This window comes from Ixodes scapularis, unplaced genomic scaffold (genome assembly GCF_016920785.2).
Source record: "Ixodes scapularis isolate PalLabHiFi unplaced genomic scaffold, ASM1692078v2 PGA_scaffold11__112_contigs__length_91849675, whole genome shotgun sequence".
NCBI lineage: Eukaryota > Metazoa > Arthropoda > Arachnida > Ixodida > Ixodidae > Ixodes > Ixodes scapularis.
Window position 1 is genome coordinate 64,045,346 of NW_024609837.1, and position 19,282 is coordinate 64,064,627.

The 19,282-nt window shown below is 44.2% G+C and overlaps 1 protein-coding gene across 1 annotated transcript in view; it reads left to right on the forward strand.

Annotated features, from left to right (window-relative positions):
* Nucleotides 1-19,282, forward strand: part of LOC8050648 (furin-like protease 1, isoforms 1/1-X/2) — a 121,541-nt gene that overhangs the window by 85,286 nt on the left and 16,973 nt on the right. The window contains exons 6-11 of the mRNA XM_042289017.1: nucleotides 3,144-3,529; nucleotides 8,156-8,256; nucleotides 9,325-9,428; nucleotides 11,765-11,882; nucleotides 14,714-14,863; nucleotides 17,488-17,627. Coding sequence (XP_042144951.1) covers nucleotides 3,144-3,529; nucleotides 8,156-8,256; nucleotides 9,325-9,428; nucleotides 11,765-11,882; nucleotides 14,714-14,863; nucleotides 17,488-17,627 — 999 coding nt within the window. The remainder of the gene's footprint in view (nucleotides 1-3,143; nucleotides 3,530-8,155; nucleotides 8,257-9,324; nucleotides 9,429-11,764; nucleotides 11,883-14,713; nucleotides 14,864-17,487; nucleotides 17,628-19,282) is intronic.

Genomic DNA, 19,282 nt, shown 5'->3' on the forward strand with positions numbered 1-19,282 from the left:
ATCTGCCGCGCATCCTGTTACGAACGTTCCAACAGTTGCAGGCAAACTCTTCTTTTTTACATTTTTTTTTCCTATAATTTAGTATTATATCGGCGTTTTTCGGCGCTGCCTTCTTGCGTTCCTTTCTTATGGATTCATATTGTCACCTCATATTGATGGTCTCACTTCGAGCAGAGTAAAGCGTTTCCTAGCGCGCAGTATTTTTTTTTTTTTTTTTTTTTTCACGTTTGCGTGGCATTTTTTGTTGGTGTTTGTTTTACATTAGAGAGTTTCTAGGACCGTACGCTGCGGATTGCAAGCCTAGCGGGCCCGTGCATTTTTTTTTTTTTTTTTGTGTAAATGGCAATAAACGAAACTCCAGCTACTTTCAGTCTATCCGAGTCAAAAGTGGTCCAACTGTACGTAAGGCAGTAGCACCAGACTACCAAACGGTAACCTGCCTTTCGATTTAAAACGTGTTCCATTTCTCTTTTTGGGTACGTGGTCGTGTGACCGGCAGGGAGGTCGGGAGGGGGGGGGGGGGGGGGTGGGGGAGGGAGCCGCGAGCCGCACTGTAACATGGGAAGAGCAGCATGCGGCACGCGAGCCGCAGCTTGGCCACCCCTGATCTATCCATTGAAGCGGGAAAAAAAGGCGTTTCCAGTGAGCTATTATTTTCGACTACGGAAAGATTTGAAACAGGCGCATATCACGCTTGTGGGAGGAGCTTCTATTACCTTCCGCATCGCGAAAATTCGGCCCAGAAGGTCTCGAACATCGAGCGTTCGGGGTGAAAATGAACAGGCCCTTTCGAGAGCAAGAATCTGAGGCGAAATGATAAAAGTTACGCCCTGAATAAGAATAAACGTGAATCTTCTATAAAGCCGTGACCGGGCTGGCGCTGGGCACAGATTGCGCACGAGCGCTTCCTCGGCGTTTGGCTAGGAGCTAATCTGGCTCGCGCTGGGCTCCACTGGGTGATGTAGTTAAAGAGGCACTTTCACCCCAAAGGTCTTATTTGTTTTTGTTGTCAAAAACGATAAAATTTGTAATCATACACACGCAAAAAAAAAAAAAAAAAGAACTAAAAAAAAAAAAAAAATTTCCCCGCGCCTGCGTTTTTTGTTTTTGGCGTTTTTCTCTCCCGTTTCTTACATCCTCGCTTCATTTATTTGTTACGTAATACATTATGAAATTTAGAAGCCTTGTAGGCGACATTTTTTATAATATTTAATAACAGCATTCATAGAACAGCCCTTCTTTTCGAACTACTGAAAATCGTATTCCGGAATGATGTCGCCTCCTGGCTTTTTATCCTCCCTCGGAAAACATGGCGGCGCTTGACGTATGTAGCACTGAGGATGATCGGGGAATCGGATGAGGTTCTCTTTTTTAGGTGCCTGACGACTTCTGAGGCTTCGAAAAGGAAATTGACCAAACGGTCAAAACAACTGGGTTTTGGCGTCTGTGTATCGTAGTTTCGGTAGTGACTCCGCCGGGGCAGCCTTTCACGCAGAAACGGCGCGACGTGGCCCTTCACCTCGCTCACAAAAGTTCACTGCGCGCTCCCTTCGACCTCGCGTTTGAAAGAATTTGAGATCGCTGGAAGGGCCCTCAAAGAACTTTAGACTGGAGAGTGAAGCCTCGTCTGCTCACAGCGATAGGCAGCACGCACGGAGCGATTGATCGCGGCACGCGGGCAAATACGACACGACGGCGCGAGGTGAGAGAAACTTGAGTTGCAGGACAACTCAATTTTTGACGTCACTGAGTCACTGCACTGGCGCGAATCGCGCGAGAACTTCAAATTCGGCTTTTTGAATTTTTTTTTTTCTCTATTTCACAATTATGGAGTTTTTAGGTTTCGAATTTTGAGGGTAATGTTCAGGCATCGTTTTCAATCGTTTTGAATAAAAAAAAAACAACTGATTTTGATTTGTCAGCGTCTGTCTGGCCAACGGCCAGATCACGCTTTCCACTTTTCCCTCGCTTCCTCCTTTCCCCTTTTCTACCCTGTCTACCGTTGCCTGTTTCCTGCTCTCCCAAGGTGAGGAGGATCGTCTGCCTTGCAGAACCCCGAGTCTGGTTGTCGGCCTTTAAGCAGGCCCTGTGATGTTGTGTCAGGGCAGCGAGCAATTCACTTTTCACGGGGGGCTGCGAACTTGTCGAACCAACCCACAAAAAGAAGGGAAAAAAAAGTAACAGCCAGGAGCTTAGTTATTACTAGAGCTTTTCTTTTTCTTCTTCCAATCACCTAAATAATTTGTTTAAATTTTTTTTAATCTGTACATTTTTATATTTCAGATTTTTTTTTTCTTTTCATGAGTATAGGTCTCATGCTGTTTATTACCCGGAAAATATACAGTGTTTTGTGTCGCTTTACTGACGAAAACAGCGTAAGGGAAGCCCTGAACAACCAAGTCTCGGTGTGCAGTTTTCATTCGATAAATAATTCAAATTTAAAACTGCAGACCTTTTTTTTTGTAATGCAGATTTTGTTAGGTTTGGCGTTTTATAAAGTGACTCGGAAAAGGTGTTACATAATAGGATATTCCTTTTCACATGAAGTCCTGACAACCAACTCTAGGGTTTGTTTGATGGAGCCAGTCAAGCGGCACCAAAAATGTTGTCATGACGCTCCTTGCCGTTGTGCGTTCAAGCATAGAAAGAAGTGCAGTGCATTAACTGTGCGTTATTATTTTAGCCAGTGATGGCAAATGCACAAAGACCACGAGCACTGTGACAGTGCACCTTTGGCGCCGCTTGATTGTAGAATGTAGAGCTTGCTGCGTCTGGTTTCGGACCGAATGTGAAATGGCGTATAGTTGGTGCATTTCGATACAAACAAAATAGCGCAAATAGAACAAGGACAATCAGTAAGACAGGACATGTGCTAGAGCAAGTAAGACCGGATAACTTCTGTCCCGTCTTACTTGCTCCCCCTTGCCCTATTTGCACTATTTTGTTTGTGCTCATTTTATTCATTATAAGATTGCTGAGACAGGACTTGCACTAAAGCAAGCAAGACAGGACTTTCGCTAAAGCAAGTAAGACAAATAGCTCCTGTCCGGTCTTACTTGCACTATTTGAACTGCATTTCATGCTTTATAGCACTTCGGCGATAAAGGTTGCGGGTGCTTTATTTTTGCTTCCTCTGCTCGCAGGAGTGCGCATGCTGGACGGGGACGTGACGGACATAGTGGAGGCCCGGTCCCTGGCGCTGAACGACCAGCACATCGACATCTACAGCGCGTCTTGGGGCCCCGACGACGACGGCAAGACGGTGGACGGGCCCGGGGAGCTGGCCACGCGGGCCTTCCGGGACGGCATCGAGAAGGGCCGGGGCGGCCTGGGCTCCATCTTCGTGTGGGCCTCGGGCAACGGCGGCCGGGAGAGGGACAACTGCAACTGCGACGGCTACACCAACTCCATCTGGACGCTGTCCATCAGCAGCGCCACGGAGAACGGTCTGGTGCCCTGGTACAGCGAGGCCTGCTCCTCCACCCTCGCCACCACCTACTCCTCGGGCTCCACGGGCGAGAGGCAGATAGTGAGTTGGCTGCGAGCCTCGACGTCTTCCAGGGACCTTGCTTGCTCGTCTTGGTCCCACCCTGACCAGAGGGGCCATGGAGTCGGAGCGTAATTTTTTCTATCGTTGACACTCTCACCGTAGTGTGGGGGTCTCCCATTTGGTGACACTCTTTCATTGGTGAATCTCTCTCTTGCTCTGGCTCTTTTGGTTGCTGACTCTATACATGATATGATTTTCATTACTGACACTCTCCCCATAGTTAGGAGTTTTCCCAATGCTAGCGATCTCTAGGGTTGATGCTCTTCCCATTGCTGACTTTCTCTCTATGGGTTCACACTCCGTGGTTTGACACCATTGCTAACACACTCCCATGGTACGACATCGTAGTGCACCCCCTGTCGCATAGGTGCGTGAACCTTGTGTTAGTAGAATAATCTAGTAAGCGCGGAGGCATTTCACGGTCAGACTGTGGTTGTGGTGGCATTTCAGAGAAAATGATGCAATGCCCTCAAAGAAGTGCACAAAAGTAGAAGAAAAGTTATTCTTTTGCCACATGTCACATTACATATACACAGGGTGTTTGGTTTTTGTTTTTTTTGAACAAATATATTTTAAAAAAGCCACAAAAGCGACAATAATGTGGTCTGTACAGGTGAGTTATATGGCCAGGGGGACAGAATGTAAGAGGCTAATATGCACAATAAGTCAGATATTTAACTAAAATATGTTAATTAACTTTTTAGTTAGTGAATATATGGTATGGTTCCAATTAGAAACTTGCTGAGCGTCATCGAAAACTGCTAAATCGCTCAATATCGGGAAGGTTTGAAGCATATGGTAAGTGCGCGGGTGTGCCAAAGTTTATGCTGGTGCAACTTGTACAATGCTGGTGATTCAAAAGTGCGGATGGAAAGATTATCATCCACTTTTTCATAGCTCCGTCGTTGTGCTTGATGCACAAGCGGAAACTTGGGCACACCCCGGATTTACCGCAGCTTCAAATCATTCTAAATTTCACTGACTTGGCAGATTTTAATGACATTTATTTATTTATTCATTTATTTATTTATACATACTGCTGGCCCGTGGGCCGTGGCAGGGAGGAACAACATATAGCAAAGGCGATACAGTTCATACCTCATTCAGCAAGTTTCTAATTGGAACCATGTGTTCATTTTCCAAAATTAAGAAATCAATGAACAAATTTTAGTTAATTATTGGACTTGTCAGGATGATCTTCCTCTTATATTAGTATGTCCCCCTGACGTTATAACTCACCTGCATGGACTGGATTAGCGTGCCTTTCACGGCTTTTTTAAAATTATAAATCTGTTTGAACAAAAAATAAACAACCTGTATTTCTTATACAGGTTGTTTGCGAAGTCCGATTATTCGGACTTCGCAGGGACCGAAGAAACGTCCGAATAATAGAGCAGTCCGAAAAATCAGCAGATTGAAAAACTTGCCTTTATTACTTCCAAGTGGGCTTAAAAAAGCTGTAAATAGTGCCTTGTTTCAGGTTTCGCGGCGGCAAAAGAACAGATGGGGCTATGACGTCCAAGCTAGCGTTGTCCGAACGAGATGAGAGGCGCAAAATCATGAGCGTAAAATGGCGACTGTCGACGCAAGGAAACGGGAAAAGCGAAATGATAATGATGATGATGACGACGTGCAGCTAAATAAAAAAAAATAGCTAACATAGCATCACCTAGCGGTAGGACCCAGGAGTACTCAAGTAGCGCCAGTAGTGGTGTTAAACCAAGCCAATCCATTTGCAGCCAACATAATATTCAAAATGGCCGCTTCTCAATGGTTTTTTCCGCTGATCGTTCGCAACAATTTTGTCCGAATAATCGACTTCAAGTTGTCCGAAACATTGGTCGTGAATATACACTATTTTTATGGGGTAAGTCACGGTTCAGCCTTTAGGTCCGAAATATCGAACAAGTCCAAATTATCGGAGTCAAAAAAAAAAAAAAAATGGAGATTGCGGCGGAGTGAGTTTGTTAAATCAAGGTTATCAAGTGCGAGTGCTTCGTTATATGGAGTTCACAAATATAAGCACTTCTATGAGGATCGCGTCGGGGAATCGAAAAAGTTCGTTAATTAGAGGATTTCGTTGAATACAGGTTCGTTACATCCAGGTTTAACTGTAACAGTCTCACTCCATAACACACTTCTGCTATAACGAACACATTAAGAGGAAATGGTCAGTGTTGGATAAAGTACATCTAAGAGGTACTTTTAAGTAAAGTACAAAGTAAAGTAGACGTGATGCACTTCAAGTAAAGTAGTAAGTACACTTGGTGCAATGCACTTAAAGTAAAGTACTACAAATACAATGTACTTTCAAAGTAAAGTACAAGTATTTTAACACAATCGTTCATGATACCCTTTAATTCCACTATACAGTGATTTTTTAACTAGTATGCATTGCTCAGGGGTAATTAGGGCTGCATGACCTATTTTCAAGAACAGCGGCAAATATTTGATAAAGTGGCCACAGAGTACTTATTTTCAGGAATTGGGCCAAATTCCTGAAAATCACTTTATAGTGATTTTCCTGCACTGGATTTTTGCACCCAAGGGAAGTTAGATGTACTAGGAGAGAGCATGACGTCAGCCCTGTAGCTTCCGCAAGCAATCCTCTCATAGAGGAGTGTCCTCTCTTTAATGAAAAAAAAACAACTAAAAACAGTGAGTGTGCAAGCGAGCTGGTGATAATTAATCATAATAAGACACCTGAGATTGGGGTGCGAAAAAATTAAGGAACTTTCAAGTCGAAGGAAAAGACAAAAGAGAATGTCTCAAAACATTCTGACGTTCTCCTCTGTTGTCTTTTTCTTCGACTCGAAAGTTTAATATTTCCGCACCACAGTCTCAGGTGCTCCATTATGATTAATTTTGCTCGCTTAATATTTTAATCCTCCTCGCTCACACTGACTGACCGAGAAGTAGCGAGAGTTCAAAAAGCTATGGGAAAGCCACCCCCGGAACACACGGAGTGATGCATCGTCTACTCACGTTTCTGGAAAAAGTAGTACCGTAATATCCCGAGTCATCGCCCATCCCCGAGCCATCGCCCACCCTATTTTTGGGGCCAATATCGATTTCCGAAAAAACACCGAGTCATCGCCCACCCCTTCAAATACCCCAGCGCGAACTCTGCGATCCGCGAACACTCATCCTACCCGAATGACGCGGCCGCGGACCTTACAGTTCGAGGACGTCCGTGACAAAGTAAAACGAAGGAGGGAAAGACACTTCTTTTTGTTTACGCATTTCCTCCGTGAGCGACCCCAAAGTGGTCGTGTATCCGTGCGAAAAGAAAACGATGGAGATAACAAAATAAGAGTTTGTTAATGTAACCGCGGAGTGTTAGGTCAAAGTCTGTCTCCGCCGAAGTAAGGCCACCGCGAACCCGCTCCTTCTTCCCGCCCGTCGAGACCGCGGTTGTGCAATATTTTAGGCAAAGCCAAAGCGTAAATAAAGCTTTGCTGGAACGTCCTACACAGACGTTTGCAGAGCGTCCCAACCGTGCATTGATAGCCCGCCGTGCACGGACGCACGTATGTACGCACCAAACAAGAAAGTTGCGCAAGAGCTTGCAATTGACAAGGCGCCCGACTTGGCCCGACGCCAAAGTATTTGCCAACGCGACCGCCGGCTTTCCCGCTTTCCCAGCATTGCTCTTGGTCGCTTCTTTGGTCCGCTCGCTCGCTCGCTCGTTGCGCCTGGTCGGTTTTTCTATTTTCTTGTAGACTTTTCTTTCTTTTTTTTTTTACTAACTAGGAGAACATGGTGGTGACATTCTTTCACGGAACAAACGTTCGCGCTATATGCAGATCGGCGGTGTTTCTAGCGCGTATGCAAGCAACGGACTTCGCTATAGTAAAATATTCTTTCGTGAGCATTTTTTTCTATATAATAATGAAACTAAATCGAGTTTTGAGTTTGATGTATCTCTTGTGCATCAGCGCTAGATACGCAGAGAAAAACAGGCGTTTTTTCCGCTTTTTTTCAAGTGTTTGTGCTCACCCACCGAGACATGGCCCACCCCACTTTTTTAACGAATTTCAGGCAGTAGGGGGGTGGGCGATGACTCGGGATATTACGTATATCCCTCCCAGTATTTCTTTGGAGTTAACAAAGCATCATTTCGTAATATTAATTTAACAAAATTAAATTTGGGGAATGTACTTTAAAGTCGGGAATTGTACTTTCCTCAAAGTACCAGAAAAAAAAATACTTTAAGTAAAGTACAAGTGCACACTCAGATAATGTACTTCAAGTAAGGTACAAGTTTCCTAAACCTACTTGAAGTAGTACTTTAAGTACTTCCCAACACTGGAGATGGCCGATTTGAAACCAAACTTATCATACCTTCACGCGTATAAACTCTAGCCCACTTATTACAAAATTTTGTTATAACAAACACTTTTTGCAAAACCTGGGAATTATTTCTGGGTCGGTGGCACTTTGCTAAGTTCCAGCAGGTGAGTAGTTCTGGAAGTAGACATATAATTGTGTATTTGTATAGTAAGAGTCTTGGACCCGGCCCTTGGGAGGCAGTTTATGCCTACAGGCTTAGGTCTGCGCCCGGAGGTAAGTACTCCAAGCTCTAAACCCAGTCTCTTGCTTCAGATCACGACAGACCTTCACCATGGCTGCACCTCCACACACACTGGAACCTCAGCATCTGCTCCTCTGGCAGCAGGCATCTGCGCTCTTGCTCTGGAAGCCAAGTAAGCGATGTTCCACTGAATTGCCTTGGCCTTGTTCGTTTGCTGCGCAGTAACAGTCCATCGGATGGCTCTTTTGCTGTTGTCAGAAGTGGGTAATGGCCAGGTTTAAACAAAGAATCTAAAAAAAGCAATTAATGTGATTTTAAGATAAAGGATTTTGATGAAAGAAAAGGTTGTCATTTTAAACTGGTTGATAGAATAAAAAGCCTCAGATTCTGGCACTAGCTACTCATGTCCCACATGGTATCTTCATAACTTCCTTTGTTCTTGCATGAATCCTCAAATATACCTGTTACTTGTGCAATCTTTAGTGTCAAGGGCAGGCCATAGTAAGTGAACCTTCAGAATTTAACCTGAACTAACCAGACCTAACTAGCCATAATGAAGCTTCAGTGACTATTTTGTTACCATATGGACGTCTGCTGCAATGAATAGGAAAGAATGTATACAATAGTGAATGTCAACTTCATACCACAATGTCCGCCAGACTGTGCGGTAACATTACAATAGGCATACATTTTAACTGAGTTCGAGGAAGCTGCACTTGCATGGCAGAAGCATTTTTAAGCAGTGACTAAACGTTTCTAGGGAGGCCCAAGTTTGTGACACAAGGACATTACGGTCTTTATTCTCATTCCCCATTAGCTTTTGAAAACTGAAGTTTATGATTTGCGACTGAAAACAATTTTTTTTTAAGTCTGAAAAGTTGGCGCGTATTTATCTGCTCAGCTCACGGTTGCAGTATCGCTTAGATGTACACATCGCGACACCGTTAGCGCGAATACGACGTCGGCGCATTTTCGCATTTTACTTCTAGATAGTATTAGTGAGCACAGAATGTTATCACTTACATTATAGAACTAAATGAGCTCTTCCCATAGCAATAATAACTTGGATAACATCCTTTGGTTTCGAAGAGAAAAACTGGAAAAACCGGCGATAACTTGTTCGCACTAACTGTGTCGCACTCTGTACGTCCATGTTCTCACTTAGATGTACGTCCATGACATTTCTCGCGTTGTACGCCCTTGCGTAACCTGGTGCTAAGTTTCTCCGAACTTCTGGCAGCCGTAAGCTGACGTGGCGAGACATGCAGCACATCGTCGTGCGAACAGCCAAGCCAGCCAACCTTCATGCGAGCGATTGGCTGAAGAATGGCGTAAACCGCAATGGTGAGTCGCTGTTCTATTGCCCTGTACATGGCTACCTTGACTGTCACTCTCTTGTCTCCAGTGTCTTCATCAGTCTTTAGTAGACTGTCAGACCACCTAGTAGCTGCTGCACCAATTATCCGAGCCCATCATTGTGTGATCACATGCGCTGAGCATGTATTGGACGCAAGGGATGCTTCGGCGCTTGGCAAGGACTCGGATTCAGTTGCACGCTTCGAGTTTCTTTAGATTTGGATTTTGGTTTCGAAGCTTTCCCCCTTGTATCGGGTGATCAGTTTTACTGGACCCAGCCAGTCGCCTCCCCTCCGACTTCCGCTTCCACTTGAAGTTCTGTTAGCCTGTCCAGTTGGTTCACGACCCACTCCATGACAGGTTAGCCTGCCACTAGAACTCGAGCCAACGCTTCGTCACCTCCACCACCGGGTGGTCATTCACTTGGCTCCTCTCCTCTTTGTCACCATTGCCTAACAAAAACTAAGTGCAACGGGCAACGTCGCTGCGCTTGGTTTCCGTCAGTCAAGAAAGGAATACTGTCAATGTTGCTCGATGGGGTTTCGAAAAGCGTTTATGGTTACAAATGTGACAGCCAGTAACAAGAGTTTGAATATTCTTAAATTAACGGCAAATTTTAGGGACGCCCGAACAGGTCGCTGAAATTTTCCCAAGCAGTTTGAATCTGGTAAATTGCGACAAAATTTTCAAACACTTCTACTGTTCAGAGCACTGAAACAAAACCGCTTGCCTCCACTTATTAATGTGACCAACCTCAAAAACTTGGAGCAGTTACACAAAATGTGACTCAAACTTTATTTAATTTACATCTTGGAGTGGAAACTGTGCTAAAGTTCAATACAGTACTATTTGTGGTGTTACTGGCACATTTAGATGTCTGCTTTACTGAAACCCATTGTAGGGTACAGAGATTAATTGAATTCCCAATAGCGATGTCTCGTTAATAAGGACACCACTTTTCCTCCAAAAATTTGTCCTTAGTGCGAGGTGTCTGTAATAATGAGGCAGAAATGCGCATGTTTACCCATCTTGTCTTCAAAAGTATTGTCTATATTTCAGGGTATCCATATTAACGGGGCTCGTATTAATGAGACATGCCTGTAGCCACTCAGTTGTGCGAGCGATATCTCTAAATTTTTATCGCTTTTTCCTTTGCTTAATTATAAGGCACCTATTTTGTTCTCAAAATAACAAACTCTAGTGAAACTTCTTATTTCTGATATTAGGGTCGCACGGCTTTCGGCTTTTCTCAACGAGACGACTCTTCAAAAAGCATTTGCGATAGCCTTTTTACCAAGAGCAGGTTTCATTCTGTTTAAATGGAGGGGCTAAAACAGCATGTTGGTTTCCCTCGCTGTTATATTATAAGTCACATTAAAGTATATTGTGAGTGAGTGGTGGGGGATCGGTGGCCGAGTGGGCTGAAGCGCACACCCAGCTCGACGTGCGTGGAGCGAAAGCTCGCACTGCAGAACCCAGGGATCCTGGGTTCGAGCCCCACCCCTGCCCGTTTCATTCTGGATGAGCATCGTACCGGCGTGCGGCCGTATATCACTACTGCGTGAGCATGTTAAAGACCCCAGGCTAGCGGTTGTACTGCACTGGCTAAATTGCTCATCTACTGTGTAAACCAGTGTCGCCCCTACTGGCAGACCAACCTTACGCTGTATAAATCACTCAAACGTCCAATTTGACTTTTTTTTTTGTGAGTGAGTGGAGGTTATATGTTCACAGATTAAGCATTGGAATGGTATGTGGAACAACACAAATGAAGTGTCGAAGGTTCCACGTTCTACTGTACTTCACAAAATGTAAAATTTGTCGAGCTAGGACAAATTTGCTTTGAGTGTGATGACTGTGTTGCAACTGCTTGTCACCGCTCAAGACGGGAGAGCACACTGACGCCATCTGTGTCTATCTAAACCGACTTTTTTGCAGTATTTGTGTGATAGAGTCTAACACTTTATGAGAAATAGTCTCTTATAACATGGTCGAGATTATTTCTATCCTGCGGGGAAAGAATGATGCGTAAAACACAGGGTGCTCAAAAGTGTTCCAGGGTTACCCAATGGGTGGCGTCAGTGGTTATCTTGTTGTAAGTCGTTGCAAGCGTTTGTAACGCGGTCAATTGCAGTCAAATGCAAACATGCCAACCGGCCGGGAGTTGCAGTACTGTGCAGCATGAATATGCGTTTAGCCTAGTTTTCCTAGCAAGGTCTTCTGCCTTGGATCTTTCTTGTCCTCGAGACTGGAAGCATACCCTGTCGGCTGTCTCGAGAAGGCGTGAATGTTTCCTCGTGATTCTTTTTTTCTTTTTTTTTCAGTGAGCCACTCGTTTGGCTATGGCCTGATGGACGCCGATGCGATGGTGATGCTGGCTAAGCGATGGGTCACTGCGCCGCCCCAGAAGATGTGCATGGTCAGGGCCCAGCCAATGGACAAGTAATGGCCTCCTTTACTTCTTGCTTGACTAGCTGACGGACGAATCTGAAAGGGACTCCAAACTCCCGCCAGAAAGATTTTTAAGTGCCTGGATTGGATGCTTGTGCAACAAAATTTTTAAAATATTTTATTTAGGAACTAACTTTTTGAGCGCCACGCCCGAGTATACTCGGGTGCGTTCCCGCGTGGTTTTGGTTTGTTTTCTGCACCTCTCAACTGCTGCTGTCGTTTTTTTTTTTACGTATAGTGGTGCATGAATGAGTGACTAATAACAGCAATGTTTTATTTTGTAATGTCATTTTGTGATGGAATGTTGTAATATTTTTATTTCTTTGGGCACCTGTTGTTTTTGTTACGCCTTTTTCATTGTTACAGAATGGTGAAGCTACTTCGTTCAACCTTAAGCTTTGAGGCAAACACTGAGATCTAAGAGAACTAATAAACTCCGTGTTTAACAACCGAAAACAAGGAAGCTACAGTTCCTAATAAACAAAGGTTTAGTAAGGCCGCTTAAAAGAGTCAAGGTCTAGGTGCCACTGTATAATACCGCGTTTCGAAAAGTACAATATGTGAAAAATGGCCGAAGTTAGAGGCGTGCACACATAGATTAACTTATTGCCTATGAAATATTGCATATTTTATAAATAAACATTCTTCACGGAGCACGCTACAGTGTTACTGAGACAGTAACTAGTGTTCGGCATGTGGGAAAAAAAACGCAACACTCGAAGGGTTAAAACTCAATTGCCCCCCTGGAGAGATTCAAAAACTCTTCTATTTCGCGATCGGTGTCTCAGAAAAAAACGTATGTTTAAGAATCCTTCCTACCTCAAAATATATAGTATCACAGAGTAAATAACCCGCTAAAAGTTTCTTTGTTGTTGTTGTTTTTTTTCGGCGAAAGTTTCTTTTGTAGCATACATATCCCATCCAGGTAATTAAAAAAAGTTGCTTTTGGCCATTCAATGTTTCTTTTTAAAAGACTGGGCTGCAAGTCCTCTTTTGACTGTGCCGAATTTCTGATGGAACAGTAAAATTAACTCCAGTTTAATTGCATGATGGAAACATGGAGCAGAAGTAGTCCAAGGCGATAGTGCGCGAGTTCTAATGGTGAATTCGGGTGGTCGCCTCTCTCCTTTGACCTTGATTGAGCAGAGCGCCCCCTCCTCGCCACCAGAGCTACTCGGGATCGTTTTCAGCCGATCACAACTGCTGGGTTCAGAGCGTTCTGAGATTCTCAGACCTGTATTGGAAGTAAAACTTCTTAATTTTAATAAAGCACTAAAAAAGAAATATTTTACAGCGTACGCTGGACGATTGAGCAAAATTTACGCTTGCAACGTAATGAAATAACGGTTGTGACGTATATTGTTTTACGCATCGGCATGTAAAAAAAGAAAGCAGTATTTGAATTGATTTTTGCAGAACGGAACGAAAGCCACTGCTTGGAAAGAATTGTCAATTCACCGCATTTTCGACAGTGAACGTGCTGCGATAGTGGTCATGCGTACGGCAGAGCAGGCAAATATGCAATGGTTAATAAACTGCATTTTTCTCACTGCGAAATATCGTGCAAGCAGGATATAGCACATATCGCCATGTGACACAAATCACAGTGCATTATATTCGGCTTTCTCTCTATTTTACAACACAAACCTTTGAACGCACTTTTACCAAACCTGAATTTCTTGAAGCGATCGCAAAACAGCAGCGAGCTGTGCGAGCTGTTCCTTCGTCGGTTAGGCTTACCGGAATCACCGCATGGAAATGAACTATCTCGTGGAAGCACTGGGAGTACTTCACACGTCGACTTTTCCTATATATGTGGTCACAAACGAATGTCGTCTCGTCCGTCGTAATTCTCGAAGTTGTCGAATGCACAAGCACTTTGTAGAATGTACCAGATATCAATCGTCGTCATGCCGGACCCCACACACCACCACAGACCACTGCCGGCCATCATCAACAAAACCACGTGATCCCCGTCCAAGTACGAGGTGACGATTGCGCCGCTCCGCACTCTGATGGCTACCGACAGAGTGCTAGAGAGCGCTCTGAGAGGGAGAGGTGCCCTCGGAACGAAGCAGGCGATCAGGCCACAGCACTCTCTTTCAACCATCCGATCTCGCGCGCTCTGGAAAGAGCGCGCAGAAAGTACCACGCAAATTCGCCATAAGTTGGACGAGTCTTCACTCCTGAAGTTGGTCGAACAGTGAATAAACCATCTTATCGGTGTCACTGTACATTGGTGTCGAAGACGCAAAATGTGCGCGTGGTGTCACCCATTGTTTCTTGCGCAGAAAGTGACAGAGTTACGGTGCCCTCTGTGTCCAATTCGTGGAAGTTCAGTTTCGGTGTTTTTTCACGTCACACTTTTGTGGAATGGTTCTTCCGCATATTAGAATAAAATAAAGCTGCTGTAAACGTCCTAATTTTTATGAAGATCCCAGTTTCATGAATTTCGTGACTTGAAAAATGTTGCACAGAATAGATCGCACAAATAGTATGTAACCTCGTGGTACAAAATATACATACCAGTCACTTCAACTCATTAAATTTTGTGTGCAGCAAACATTCAGAAGTCTCAGACTCGGCAAAATTCATAAAATATTGAGCCCGCAAAAATGAAGGTGTTCGCAGCATTTCAGATTTGCGATTATCGGTGTATTACTTTAATTTCTTGCACCTTACCCATCGCCGTTTAAACGAGGGATCCGCGAGACGTCGGTGCTCGAGACCCACGGCATCCAAAGATGTGGCGCGCGCCGATTCTTTCTGGACTCCAGTCGTCTCAGCTGCGGCTAACCTTGGGCGTTTTTTGTTCTGTGCAGGCTGATTCCGGCAAAGAGTCATGTGGAGCTAAAACTGAATGTGACCTGTGAAAATGTGCGCTTTCTGGAGCATGTTCAGGCGAAGGTGACCTTATCTGCCACCAGGAGGGGGGACCTCCACATCTACCTCACCTCTCCAGCGGGAACAAGGTACGCCCCTCCCGACCCTACAACTTTGAACGGTTGAATGAATGACCTCTCAATCGGGGGAGCGTGCCCTATTTCTGAAACTGTTGGCGAGGAACTTGGGCTATAGGAGGCACTTTGTCAGATTGTTTTCCTAGAGAGCCTACGTTTTACAGCGTAGCTGTTTATGGCTAGGGTTTCATGGATTTTTGGTGTGCAGTGACTAAGAACTCTATGCTCGCACCGCCACACACGCCGCAAGCCTTTCCCGTATAAAAAAAATTCCAAGTAAATAACCAAAATAAAGCATTGACGAACGCGTGTGCAATATGCCATTTGTTTTAGGCTTTTGCTTTGAAACAGTTACTGCCGCAGATGCTTGCACGTGCAACACCATTCTCAGCAATTCTCCTTGATACTTGGGTAATTTAGCAGTAGGTCTATTCACTTATCAGTAGGCACCATTTTCAAGACCAGTAGACTCTCGGGTAGAGAATAAAGGTTTCTCAAAGATTTGCCGCTTGTGACCCGCATCGGCCATGTCCATGCTCGCACCGCCCTCTCTTTGTCGTCGTTCCAAGCGCTTGCGTGCCTAGTTTCCTTTCCTTCCGCTCTCCCGGGGTGGCAGTCCCGTCGCGCGTGTCCAGTTTCCTCCGGCTCCTCAGGGCGGGTCTGTGTCGTCTGCTAAACAGCTTTACTGCTCATCCTCCTTCACAGAGTGGAATGACTCATGATTTTTTTCTAGAGAGGGACCAACTCATACTATGGATAGTGTTTGCAATTTAATGGCGGATTCCTCCTGCATGATCGGCTGCAAGGGCGCATGCGTCGCGTCGTTGCACGGCAAGCTGGAAAGTGGGCAGAGACGCAGAGTCATTTGCAGACGATCGACACGTTTGTCATCTCCTCGCAGTTTGTGTTGCAAATGCGGCCTCGTAAGCCACACGACGCCGATCAAACGGTTGGAAACGCTCGGGAACCCGCGCAAGTCACGTTTTCCGCTGAGCTCGGTGTTCTTCTTCTCGGTGTTCGTCATCTTTCTCTATTGAGCACAAGCACAGATCGGTCGCGAGTGCCGATTCAGCGTCTGGCAGGGGCTCGTGTTCAATTGGTGCTTCACTGGTTTAACGCAAGCACCAGCATCCAGCTACGTCGGCCAAGCGCTGCGTTGGGAATGCATGCATGTAATCCGTGTCGTTGTCCTCGTAGGTTTAGCTCTCAACTTAGCCACTGGGGTTGGATCCCCTTCCCCAATAGCCTTTATGGAAGTTTTAATCTTGCATGGTGCGGACTATCTGCAGGTGTGGACCTTAGAAGAATTTGTTTTTCTAAGACCATTATGGAAAGACATGAGGGATTTGGTGTATGACACTGACAGATTATGTTAGCGATGGTATCTGATCACACAAGCTTGATTGTGCTCTGGTAAAGCAGGTATTTTTTGAGGTGTGCTGTGTACAAGAAGTTTTTGTGTGCAGTATCTTTGCTGAAATTTGCCCATCCAGTCGGCTCTATGCAGGCTGGTTGCAGGCGGGAAGTGCGTGGACATTCCGTTATGGCCCGTGCTGAACATCAGATGTTGCAAATCTAGATTTTGTTTATTGTTTTTCTCTCGGTGTATGCCCCCCCCCCCATTTCTGTAATGCCTTTGGGCGCTGAGGGGTATATTGAATAAATAAATAAAAAAATATAGACTATGATCCACAAAATACGGTGCTATAACACCCCAAATGATATCCCATCAGTCCATGGAGGTCGAACGGAGTTGAAGAAGGTGTGTAAACTAACTTTTGGTATGCAAACGGAAAGAAAAATTAAGAACAGGTGTTTGACTTGGTTTTTCGTTCACTTATGCCTACATCAGATGCCCTAGGTCATGCCAAGTGTGTCATAATTTTTTAAAGATAGAAGAACTTTGTTTAATAGCCTTCTAAGCTGTCAAAGGCACAGATGCTCTGGTTGTCAAAACTTGCATTGCACGAACCACCCGAAATCCATACTTAAGGGTGCGCGAATGGTGGTTCGAATCGAATAGCGCTGCATTCTTTGTAGGCTCCACAGTGCTAGGGTAACCCATGGCATACCAGCCCTCAACTATGTTGAAGCTAAGGATGACGCTGCACTATTCAATTCGAAACAGCGTTTGCACATCCTTAGCAAGTATATCTGCTTTCTAGGCATGGGCTATCTCTAGGTGTTTTTTCGAGAAGAGAAAATATGACAGGAAACGGGAGTGGGACATCTCCTAGGGTAATACAGCAGCACCATCACCACTATTTCTACATTTTTTTGTCCTCATTTCTCAAAAGATTATAAAGGAAACTCTGGAAGCTATGCTGTTTCTCCTATAGATTTGATTTGAGTGTTTCTAGTAGAAAGTGCTTTGAAAAAGCAAAACAAACAAAATGTTTCTACCTTCTCTTGATCTTCATCTGAGCATATAAAAGTGCCGCCATTCTGGCATACTCGCCCCCCTCCCCCCCCTCAAAGCAACGATGACCGTTCGGCCCTTGGCTGTAACTCCCGCGTTAGTATTTCCTCTTTTGCAAGTCTTCTCTCTCTCTCTCTCATAGTTCAACGTCCAAAGTGTATTTTCAAACGTGTGTTGTGGTTAAAGATTTTGAGGATGCCGTGTGGCGTGGTTGCAGGTCTACCCTCCTAGCCCAAAGACCTCTTGACAATTCGCGCTCTGGCTTCCAAGCCTGGCCCTTCATGAGCGTCCACACCTGGGGCGAGAGCCCCAACGGCGAGTGGAGACTCGAGATACACAATGATGGGCGTTACTACGGTGAGCTTAGTCTCCGACGCAGTCTTACCTCTTCGTTGCAGTTGCACCAGGATAGTCGAAAATTTTTTTTTAAAATAAAGTGCTTCGTAGCTTTGCCGCTCCTCTAAAGCAGAATGCTTTTATGAGCCGATTTTTAGGTCTAGACATTGTAACATGTTGGTATGACATGTCATCATAGCATGTTGGTATGAAAACATAGCATGGCCAGGTGCCCTAACAGAGCACACTTTCCAGGAATTAAACCCTGAACCTTTAGCTGTGTTGTTTGATATTCTATACCTGCACCAGGGGAGCGACATGCATTGGTGTTGTTACGGCCGTTATATATATATTTGTTGTTGCAAATAGTTTGTCGCCTCAATGCTAGGAGGTGCACATGATGTCATTTGATCACATAATTACATTGATCACATAATCACATAATTAAAAGTCTCATGATCACATATTCACTATAGGTCACATGATTATAATATTATTGAGGTCACATGATCACATTATCACTATAGGTCGCATGATCACGTAATCATTATAGGTCATATGATCACAAACTATAGCTAGGTGATTATGCAAGTATTTTAGGTTATGTGATAACATAACTTACAATAATAATAATAAACTATCACCTTAGATAGATTTCTAAGGAAGGTAGAAATCATGTGTAGTTAACAAAAAATGTGATTTCATTATAATGCATTAAGAGCAATTGTTTCATAAAATGCTCTCACCACTTTATTCATTCACTACCGAATAATCTGACCATTGCCCATGCACAAAGAACTGTTCTCTTTTATGTAGAAGATGGCTCTGTATAATAATACTAAAAGGACACAGTAAAGCAACATCTAAAATTTTGGAGCAGATCCCCGCCAGAATTACTCAGTCAAGAGAGAGAACTTGTTGCCTAACATGGAGTTAGAAGTCCCACAAAAGAGATTAACGAAAAGCGATAATTATTCCTTATTTCCTCTAATGCGTTCTGGTGAAGGGTTTGTGATGGAGCATGGTAAAATTTACTGGCCACCATGGTTGACCCAGTCAATGACCTCCGAATGAATGCTGCATGCTTTTTAGCTTTACTGTTCCTCTGTTTATATTCCGATTCTTAACGGCCCGTAATTCACATGAAACATAATAGTCATGCGCTATATTTCCACTGCAGTAGAGCATGATTTCAGTCACAGAAGTAGTGGATTGCTTTTTGTTAAATTAACTGTAGGTGTGTGTCCCCAAGCAGTAGTTTTGAAACCTTAGTCTTAAGCTTCATAAAATTTCTGTAAGTACAAAAAAGTTAAAGTTCAGGTGAAACATTCATTACGATATACATTTGAGGCATATTTTCGATCCTCATAAACAAACAGCTACTACGGACTGCCCTTCTATTTTAGAGTTTTCAATCGGCATAAACGAACAGCTATTACCGACTGCCCTTCTATTTTAGAGTTCTGACTGTGCAGTGGAGGAAATTGAGGATTAAATTAGATGCTTCTGCACCTCCTGTCCCGTCCTCAAAACATCCTCGTAGTTCGTGCTAGTTTGTTTACTATTTCCTGCTAATAGGTATGCATTGCACAGTAGTAATTAGTACATGAATGTAAGCCATTACAACACTGATTCATATTGAAAGCATTAGGAGTGGGAATTTGCTACTATACCTG